Source organism: Peromyscus leucopus, chromosome X (assembly GCF_004664715.2).
Source record: "Peromyscus leucopus breed LL Stock chromosome X, UCI_PerLeu_2.1, whole genome shotgun sequence".
In the NCBI taxonomy this organism is placed as follows: Eukaryota; Metazoa; Chordata; class Mammalia; order Rodentia; family Cricetidae; genus Peromyscus; species Peromyscus leucopus.
The window spans coordinates 38454951-38465925 of NC_051083.1; the positions used below are offsets into that span (position 1 = coordinate 38454951).

Here is a 10975-nt window from a genome sequence, read left to right on the forward strand (position 1 = left end):
GAGCATGATTATCATTTACTTTGCAGCTAATATCTACTTATAAGTGAGTACATAACATGTTTGTCTTTCTGGGTCTGGGTTGCCTCACTCTGGATGATTTTTTCTAGTTTCACCCATTTGCCTGCAAATTTCATGTCATTTTATTTAACAATATTCCATTGTGTAAATGTCCCACATTTTCTGTAACCATTCTTGAGTTGGGAGACATCTAGGTTGTTTCCAGGTCCTGGCTACTATGAACATAGTTGAGCAAGTGTCCATGTGGTAGGATGGAGTACCCTTTGGGTATATGCCCAAGAGTCTGGGCATATCTGGGTCTCGAAGTAGATCAATTCCAAAATTTCTGAGCAACTACCACACTGATTCCCATTGTGACTGTGCTCCTATTGGCAATGATTGAGTGTTCCTATTGCTCCACATCCTGTCCAGCATGAGCTGTCACTTGTGTTACTGATCTTAGCCATTCTGAAGGTATAAGATGTAATATCAAAGTAGTTTGATTTGCTTTTCCCTGATGGCTAATGATGTTGAACATTTCTAAGTGTTTTTCAGCCATTTGAGATTCCTCTATTGAGAATTCTCTCTTTAGATCTGTACCCTTTTCTCTCTTTTTTTTTTCATTTTTGAGACAGGTTTTTTTTTATGTAGTCATCTATATCTGATGTCCTGGAACTTGCTCTGTCGATAAGAATGGCCTCAAATTAACAGAGATCATCCTGACTCCATTTCCCAGGTTCAGAGATTAAAGTTGTGATCCACCACTGCCTGGCTCTTTACCTCATTTTTAAAACTGGATTATTTGCTTTGTTGATATCTAGTTTCTTGAGTTCTTTATATATTTTGGATATTAGACATCTACCAGATATATAGTTGATGAAAATCTCCTCCCATTTTGTAGGCTGCCATTTTGTCCTATTTACAGTGTCCTTTGCCTCACCAAAGTTTTTCAATTTCATGAGGTCCCATTTATCAGTTTTCAATCTTAATATCAGAGCTATCAGTGTTTGATTTAGAAAGTTGTCTCCTGTGCCAATTCATTCAAGGCTATTCCCTAATTTCTCTTCTATCAGGTTCAGTGTGTCTGGCTTTATGTTGAGATCTTTGATCCACTTGAACTTGAGTTTTGTTCAGGGTGATAAATATGGATGTATTTGCATTCTTCTACATGCATAAATCCACTTATACCAGCACCTTTTGTTGAAGATGCTTTCTTTTTTCCATGTGTCTTCCTGGTTTCTTTATCAAAAATCAGGTGTCCATAGGGGGATATGTTTGGGACTTCATTTAAAATCCATTGATCAACATGTTTGTTTTTAATATCAGCGCCACAAAGTTTTTACTACAGCTTGATATTAGTGATGGTGATAACTCCAGAAGTTCTTTTATTGTTCAGAATTGTTTTAGTTATCCTGAGTTTTCTGTTTTTCCATTTGAAGCTGATAATTGTCTTTTAAGTTCTGTAAGAATTGTGTTGGAATTTTAATTGGGATTGTGTTGAATCTGTGGATTGCTTTTATTAGAATGGCCATTTTTAATATGTTGATCCTAACAATCCATGAGCATGATATCCATCTTCTGATATCTTCCTCAATTTTTTTCTCCAAACAGGTTATGTTTCCCACATGATATTTTATAAACTGTTTGTGGCTGTTCTGAAGGGTGTTGTTTCCCTGATTTCTTTCTTAGTCTGTATATTTGTATATAGGAGGGCTACTTGTTTTTTCAGTCTTGTATCTAGCCATTTCACTGTTTGAGATCTTTTGATCCACTTGGTGTTTATCAGCTCTAGGAGTTTCTGGTAGAATGATTGCTTATGTATGCTATCATATCATCTACAAATAACAATAACTTTTTCATTTCTAAATTTTATCCCTTTGATATCCTTCAAATATCATACTGATGTAGCTAGAACTTCAGGTAGTATATTGAATAGATATGGAGAGAGTGGACAGCTTTCACTTGTTCCTGATTTTAGGGGAATTGCTTTAAATTTCTCTTCATTTAATTTGATGTTGGCCGTAGGCTTTCTGTAAATTTCCTTTATTATGTTTAGGTATGTCCCTTGTTGCCCTATTCTCTCCAAGACTCTTATCATGAAGGGGTTTTGGGTTTTGTCAAATTCTTTCTCAGCATCTAATGAGATTATCATGTGGTTTTTCTTTCAGTTTGTTTATATGTTGGATTACATTGACTAATTTTCATTGAATATTCTGTTTCTTAAACCTTATTTAGGTATCTGGACACATAACAATGTGCACATTCATTGAGCTACATGCTTAAATGCTGTGTTTTTTTGAAAATTGGAGAATTATACTGCAGATAAAGTAGGAAGTAAGAAGTAAGAAGAAGAAATTCATATAATAGAAATCCTATCTACCCTCTACTCTTTGCTCACTTTTATCTCTAGTTTATATTGATTGTGGGCAAATACTATGGGAATTTCCTGAATTTTGGTCATATTTATGAATAAAATTGTAGGATTATAGAACCATCAACTTAAGCATTTGATAATCACACTTCATGTAAAATATACAAGGAAAAGAGGAGGTGTGCTTGCAAGGATAGCAAAGTCTCCCTTGAGAGCCATAGCCATTGTTGTCACTATTCAGTCTTGGTTTTATATCTAAGAAATTTGACGAGGCTGTTCTGATTTTTTTTTCAGAAAAGATGCTGACTTTTAAAGTGAGCTAGATTTCTTTCAATCCACTGTGGGATTTCTGTTCTCTCCTTTCATTTAAAAAATATGTTTATTATTACATTCTGTTCATTAAAAAAACCATGTGTACAATGCATTTTGTTCCTACTAGTCTGTCATTCCTCCCAGATCCTTCACACCACATCCACATCCCAACTTCATGTCCCCTGTACATAGACCATAGAATTGAATTGTTGCTGTTCTTCTATTCTTGGGTTCAGGGTCCTCCACTAGATTATAGACATCTTTTATTTTTATTTTATTTTATAATTGAATTTAATTTTACATATCAGCCACAGATTCCCAGGTTTTCCCCCTCCTACCCCTCCCCCTGCCTTCTCCCCAGCCCACCCCCCATTCCCATCTCCTCCAGGGCAAAGACTCCCCTGGGGATTGAGTTCAACCTGGTAGATTCAATCCAGGCAGGTCCAGTCCCCTCCTCCCAGGCTGAGCCAAGTGTCCCTGTATAAGCCCCAGGTTACAAACAGCCAGCTCATGCACTGAAGACAGGTCTGGGTCCCACTGCTTGGGTGCCTCCCAAACAGATCAAGCCAATCAACTGTCTCACTTATCCAGAGGGCCTGATCCAGTTGGGGGCTCCTCAGCTATTGGTTCATAGTTCATGTGTTTCTATTTGTTTGGCTATTTGTCCCTGTGCTTTATCCAACCTTGGTCTCAACAATTCTTGCTCATACAAACCCTCCTCTTTCTCACCAATTGGACTCCTGGAGCTCCACCTGGGGCCTGACCGTGGATATCTGCATCCGGTTCCCTCAGGCATTGGATGAGGTTTAAAAATATGGAACACTTCACAAACTTGCATGTCATCCTTGCGCAGTGGCCATGCTAATCTTCTCTGTATTGTTCCAATTTTAGTATATGTGCTGCCGAAGCAAGCACGATTATAGACATCTTAACAAGGACCAGTCCCCTAAGAAAAATGCTCTCTCCTGACCCCAGTAGCATTTATCTGACAAAGCACCTTAGTTACAGGTGATAGTTTTATTAATAATTTAGTAAATTAATAATAACAATTGTTTTTTGTTCCATTTTTATCAAATTTCCTCCTTTTGACCTTCATAAATTACACTGGTTATTTGATATTGGACCATAAAAAGATTTCTGATTGAGAAAGATATGTCAACGTTTCAAAGGGGACAATAGGTGTTGGCTCTTTAGAATTATTAGTCTTAGAACATTTTCACTCCTCAGAATCCACCATCTAGGCCAAGTCATCATGGAAACATTAGAATGTTTAGAATTACTTCTTTCTCTGTACTAAGCAACCATTGACATTTATCCACACTGGAAGTTATCTTTGAGAGTCTTGAGACTTCTTGGGTGTCCGTTTACTCTAAACATCTGATAGTCTCCAGGAAGAACTTTAACACCATTGGATGGATCCCCAAATCTGCTCATCTTAATTTTGCCTTTGATATACAGTCATCCTTATCCTTTCAGTACTGTCTTCCAGACTCTGTGCTCATGTATCTTCAGGTAAGTCATTCTGAGAGACCCTTTGAAAAGAAATGAATCCTAGCATTGGATCATGTGATGTGTACCACCACATACTATTGAATATGTGCCAGGAAATGAAATGGTTAAATTATGACTTAATACTCCAAATGATGGTACTGCAACCCACAGGGTATCCTTCCTTTTATAAATTGAATTCATCTTAGAGCTTTATAAATTATATTATTTAAAAAAACTCTTTTACCAATTTTTCCATACATTGTATTTTGATCATGTTTTTCCCCACCCTCAATTCCTCTCAGATCCTCCCCACCTTCTTATCCTTTGGTGATGTGCACATTTACTATGGGAATACATGCAACAAATACCCAACTGTCTTGATTTGGAAGTGTACAGTTCAGTGACATAAGGGCATTTAATTGTTAATAGAAATTTCTGGAATATTTTTGTCCTCCTCATCTGAAGATTTATCCTGCCCAGTCCCTGATAACTCCCACTGTACTTTCCATCTCTGTGGATTTTACTCTACAGGCTGTCCCATATGTGTGAAGTGATGTAATATTTGCTCCTTTGTGATTTTCTCCATTCACTTACCATTATGTTCTCAAAGATCTCACATATTAAGTAGTGTGTCAGAATTTCCTCCTTCAGATTTGTATATGCCTTAAGCCATCAAGGAACATACACATGGTGACACCTTTGCTTACTGTGGATAGTGCCAAGAATGTTGCTAAATGAACATATGTTCAAGATAATGCTTGAAATCTTTTGGGAAGAAGCCTCAAAACTCAAATGATAATTCTCACAGTAATTCTGTTTTACCTGTGAAGGATGACTATTTAGTTTTCTACACTGCCTGCTCCACTGGCAATGCACAAAGGTTTTTAAGTGTCTCACACTTTCATTTGAAGTTCTGTGTTTTTCTTCTTAGAAAGGAGTATTGTGCATACAAGGTTTTATTCAAGCTGAGATAAGGAGGAACATATTTGACATGTTTTACAAATTTCTATCATTCACCACTTTCCTTTTATAGGACAGAGATGAACACTGTTGACCATTGCTGCATATAACACAGAATTCATGTATTTGTCAGCAATCTTTCTGTGTGAATAAATTCATCTAATATTAGCAGAGCCAGGGAGTGCTGCATTTGACTGTGAGCTATAAGGAGACTAGATTATCCATTATATCTCTATAACTTGCTGAACACAAGTATAATATTTCACTATTTTGTACTTTGAGCCTAACTTAATGTTTAAGATCATAGCTATGTGCCTATTATTTCAGCTTCACGAGGCTTGAGAGTTTTTTATTGAAAAATACTTTTTCATACAATATATTCTGGTTATGGATTCCCATCCCCCAGCTCCTCCCAGAACCTCCCTGACTCCCCATCTACCCAAATCCACACCCATTCTCTCTCTCATTGAAATGCAAAGGGACATCTCAAAAATAAAATAAAATAAAAACAAACTGGAAAAAGATGAAGCAAACAAACTACCAGGAGAAAGAGCCAAAGCACAAGAAACACATATAGCTACAGGAGCACACACACATGTGAACACATAGAAATCCCATAAAAGCACAATGCTGGGAACCAAAGCAGACCTGTAACGTTAAAAAAGGAGGAGAGAGGGGAGAAAAAGAAGCAGAAAAAGAATGCTCATTCAAAGCATTAAGAGACAAGGAACCTCCAAATATGTCATTGAGTTCATTTTGTGTTGCCATGTACTGCTGGTCATGGGACCTGCCCTGAAGAGTGGTTTGTATACCCAGTGAGACTCCTTTAGAGACAACAAGTTTTTCCTTTGAGATTGGAGATAGCGTCTGAGTCAGGGATTGGGGCTTGTGGGACTGAAAGTTTACTGTTGAATATTTGCTTAAAAACCCATATGTAAATCCATAGAACTGGATGGTGAGGATGGTTTTCTGTCCTAAGGATTGGTGAGGATGTGTTATGTGGTTCACACTCTGCCTCACAGTAAATTTCTCTCTTTCTTTTCTCTCCTCTTTTTTTCTTACAGGTGCTTCATTTTCTCCCATAATTCCCCACCCAATTCAATATTTCTTGTTACTACAAAGTAACTAAGACCATCTGGATCCATCTTCCAAATGTATAAACTCACCTATGAAACACAGAGGTAAGATCTAAGGAAAGAGCTACACCATGACCATCAAATTTGTTCTAAAGAATAAATATGCATCCACCCAACAGGTTTCAGACATGGAAAGCACCAACTCTTCAGCAATCTGAATCCTGATTCACTCTCACTCAAAACTATTCTGTAGACAGTGTATTAACCAAGCTGGCTATCAATTCCAATCCATCTTATTGGTGTAACTTTTCAAGAAGGACATATGTGCCTTCATTAAGTTAGGAACATGGTAAATATGTGAGAGAAAATGTTCCTGGGTAAGGAAATATAGTTTGTAGGTTCCCTGAAGCCTTCTTCATATGCAGCCACTGATATAGTCCACATTTCTACTGACTGGAAGACTCCATCTTTTTCCCTTTCTGCAGAATAACCCAGCTGAGATCTCTGGGACATAATTTTTGTCAGATCATTTTCACTTGCACACAAGAATTTGGACTGATGATACATCCTGACAACATGGTTCACAGTACCAATTAGAAGTGTAATTTTGCTTCACAGAAAATATTTGCTTGTGTAAAATACATCAACATACTTTGCATATTTTAACAAAGTGAATCCGGTTATCCATAGGTATAAATTTGAACAAGTGATAGGGACAAAAAAAAATCCATGAAGGTTGCTATGATTTCTGTTTTATGCATAATGAATATGTGTGTGTGTGTGTGTGTGTGTGTGTGTGTATGTGTGTGTTGTGTAGATATGTTACTGATGATAGAAATCAGGGTCCAATATATACTAGGCAATGACTATGCCACTTAACTATATTCCACAGACCCATCTTTTAAATAGATCCTCAAGATCATACCCATTCTGATTTTAATTATTAAAATCTCTATAGATTTCTTTAATAAAAATCTTACAAATTGTAACAAGTATTCAAATAAGAATGTCAGTGCCTACCAAAGCCAATTGCATAGATAACCAGTCTCCTTTCATCTTTCAAACTAAAAATGAATAATATCTTTGTATATGTAAATAAGTCACTTATATTTCATTGATTATAAATAAGTTCACTGGCTCCTCTTTGAGAGGATCAGAGGTCAGTTCTCCACACCAACATAGTGGCTCACAACCAGCTGTAACTCCAGTCCCAGTGTCTGAAACTCTCTTCTGGACTCTACAGGCACTGGGTACCCAAGTGGTGGGTAGATGTACATGCAAGAAAAACACCCCCAAACCTCAAATAATAATTGTAAAATGTTTTGTTTTGTTTCATTTTTTAAAAACCTATGTGTTTCTTGGGGGAGTGCATATGGGTGTCATGCCCTTCAAGGCCAGAAAAGGAAGTTGTGTTTCCTGGAGGTGGTTATGAACTGTCAAAGAAGAGTGCTGAGAAACAAACTCTAGTCATTTGCAAGAATAGTAAGTGCTCTTACCCACTCAGCAGTCTCCAATCTCTTTCTTTTATTCTTATCTATAGTATATACAGCAGTAATACATATTAAGAAATCTTAAATGCAACTTTTAGACAGGAGAAACAAAATGGCTATTTAGAACTCTCTCTCAACAGTGACTCATAATGTGTCTTCTCTTTTCCCTGATGTTCCTGGTTGATTCCACACTTCTCTGACATCATCTACAGTTCTGCTGAAGAGAAGAAGTGGATCTTCAGATTGACAAGCCTCATTTGCAGCTTTATGGTCTGGGGTTTTGAGATAAGCCTAGCTACCAGTAGATACTGGCGCCTGTGGGAATTCAACAGCAAGGTTATAAACCGGATGTACCTTGGATTGTGGGAAGCATATTATTATCAAGAAGTCAACAAATCAGGTTCAATAACCAGGATGCCAATGCACAGTGCTATGAACTCCAACTGGACCATTCCAATAGAAATTGAGTATGCACGGGGCCTGATCACAATGGCTAATTTCATACAGCCCGTAGTCCTTCTTTTCAGCTCAGTGGCCATTATGGTCTGGCAGATCAGGGCCCCATACCCTGATTTCGTGGTCCTGTGCTACAACACTTCTGTCTTTTGTATGAGTCTCAACATCATTTGCACAGTTTTGGCTGTGAGTGGGAATTATGTAGTGGACATTTATGGTAAAAGCACCCTTGACTTCCCAGCAATGTTTCCCATTAGAAAACATGATCTGGTAAGGAAGCGGAAAACCCACGTGTTCCCACTTGGGATGCTGACAGCTGTGCTTTCACTCATCAGCATTCTTGGGTTGTTGTATGAGATATGGTTACTGAAACCAAAGACCAGAGGTAAGCCCTGATTGCCTCAATGATAGCCTGAGCTGAGGGCTCCTGTATCAGCAACATCTGCCAGAAGACTCCTCAAGATATTCCATAAGTGCACGTAAACTTCATCTACTCATTTAAAATAAAGCATTCACTTGATTTCCGTGGGTGTGTCACCTGCTTATGGCCTCCTCTACTCTACAAATGCACTCCCGTCTTTGAAGATCTTCATTTCTGGAAATCTATAGGCCAAGATCATACAAACAGATACTTCTGACAAACAAAGGCAGGAAAGAGTGCACCTAGAATCCAAGTTGCATAGATGTACATGACCAACTCCAGACCTTAAAGAAGGTTCTTTAATAAGCTCACATCTACAAACAGGAAAGCAATCATATCTCCACTGTGGGTCCTTAGCATTAACACAGCCTTGGAGGTTGGAACAAGACCGCTGAGCTTTGGCACCAATGACTGTGTTGGGATTTGGGCGATCAGGAGTCCATGATGTGCAATGGAGCAAAATTAGTAGCATCCATGGGCACTGCCCACTAGGAAGCACTAGCTCTTTCTATTTACCCCCCCATTGTGAAGAACTCAGCAATGCACATACGTTGCCAAATAGCCTCTCACATAGTGCATCCCTCTATTGAGAACCATTGAGCTGGACCCAAACTTTTCCCACATGGATGGAAGCTATGCTGTGGTAAGAGGAGTCTGAGGAAAACTGGTAGGCAAATAAAACCACACAAGATCCTCTTGTTCCACATTGTAAACAGGTATGCTTCTGGTGAAAAAATACCAAATCTTCATAATATATACCGGAGATATGGGTGGGAAGTTGACAAACATTATTAAAAAACCTTATTATCCAGGAGATCTACCTCATTCATTGTTTGTTCTCAGACAGCAGATAGAAGGCAACCCAGCCCCAGGGGAAGTGATTGCACCAACTTTTCCATTAAATAGCTGAATTTATTTTTATTTTTATTTATTATTTTTTTGTTTTTCTAGAAAGGGTTTCTCTGTGTAGCTTTGTACCTTTCCTGGATCTCGCTCTGTAGTCCAGGTTGGCCTCGAACTCACAGAGATCTGCCTGCCTCTGTCTCCCGAGCTGAATTTGGAGTCTGAGGTTTTTCATTGATCTTTTTTTCAGAAAATTTTACTCCATTAAAGCATAGAGCAGTGTTTCTCAAACTTGCTAATGTGCTGACCCTTTTTATACAGTTCCTCATATTGTGGTAACCCTCAACCATTAAATTATTTTGTTGCTACTTCTTAACTGTAATTTTCTCTACTGTCATGAATCATGTTGTAAATACCTGATATGCAAGGTTATCTGATATGTGACCCCTATGAAAGCGTCGTTCATCCCCCCCCCAAAGGGGTCACAACCCACAGGTTGAGAATCACTAGCATAGAGGAAGAAGATATGTAGGTGCATGTTAAAGTGCCTAAGGAGAAAAATGAGATAGGAATCCATTCACAGTGCTTTATGGAGGCCATAGTATCAGAAATAAGGAATGGCAGAGGAGTGACCTGGGTTCACTGTAAGAACTTTAGTGGAAAATTCCCAAATGAAGCATTGCTAAGATGTTAGACTCAGTAACCATTCCAACATACAATGATGGCAGAAGGCAAGGAAGGGAGATTTGAATTGTTCCCATTACAAGGAGGAATGCGTGAAGTGATATCATGACCCTAAATCATTTTTCAGAATCCTGACATGGGCTTATGATTTTTAATAGAAGATAAATTTGGAGAGATGGTCTCAAATATTATTAAGGACCAGCCTTAATAATCTTCTTCCCAGGGGCCTAGAAGGGAAGCTAAAAAGAGTCCAAATGAATCTAAGTACACCAAGCTCTTAGTCCATCTACTTTATTTCTCTGGGATAAAATTCTACCTACACAGCTACAGTTCTGTTCTCATGCCTATCTCCTTTCTTGCCTGATTTCTCTCTACGTTTATCTGCTGTCCCCTCTATGTTCTATCTTAATTCTCTCATCTTAGTTCTGCCCCATCTTGGTCTTTCTCATCTTGTTCTTACCCATTTTGTTCTTCTTCATCTGGCTCTTCCTCATCATCCATTTCATTCTTCTAGTTCTCCAGTCAGAATCCTCTCTAAGTCTTTGAGGTTAACAGTTATATACCCATGCAATAGCAGTACTCTAGCTAAAGCAAGGTCACCAGGCTTGAATTCTTACAGGTCATAAAGGCAGACAGTTTTCCTCAGGCAGTGACAGTCAGGCTCCTTTTACAACCCAAAAGGGGAGTGGTAAAGGAGGAGGACAAATAAGAGCTAAAATACCAGAAAGGGAATTTATGTGCTCAATCTACATTCCTAGAAATGGTTAGGTAAAATGTTAGGAGTCTATAATGTTAGTATAAATACCACCAAGGCTGTATAAGAAAGGAGGGTCTGTAGCCGGGTGGTGGTGGTGCACACCTTTAATCCCAGCAC

At 38.3% G+C, this 10975-nt stretch overlaps 1 protein-coding gene and 1 non-coding gene across 2 annotated transcripts; one reads left to right on the forward strand and one right to left on the reverse strand.

The window, feature by feature from the left end:
- Positions 1 to 3488: 3488 nt before the first annotated feature.
- LOC114681387 lies at positions 3489 to 3595 on the reverse strand. Its single transcript, XR_003732899.1, has one exon. It is a non-coding gene; the product is annotated as a U6 spliceosomal RNA (small nuclear RNA).
- Positions 3596 to 3954: 359 nt separating this feature from the next.
- On the forward strand, positions 3955 to 9285 carry LOC119086678. Its single transcript, XM_037199212.1, has 3 exons — positions 3955 to 4192; positions 6196 to 6312; positions 7910 to 9285. The coding sequence occupies exons 2-3, from the start codon at positions 6284 to 6286 to the stop codon at positions 8547 to 8549; spliced, it is 669 nt and encodes a 222-aa protein (XP_037055107.1). The 5' UTR covers positions 3955 to 4192; positions 6196 to 6283; the 3' UTR covers positions 8550 to 9285.
- Positions 9286 to 10975: the final 1690 nt, after the last annotated feature.

What these genes read in the sequence shown, in the direction of transcription:
- LOC119086678 (XM_037199212.1), top strand. Translation starts at nt 6,284, where the DNA reads ATGTATAAACTCACCTATGAAACACAGAG. An exon ending in CTCACCTATGAAACACAGAG is followed by an intron (nt 6,313 to 7,909) that starts GTAAGATCTAAG and finishes CATCATCTACAG; the next exon opens with TTCTGCTGAAGAGAAGAAGT.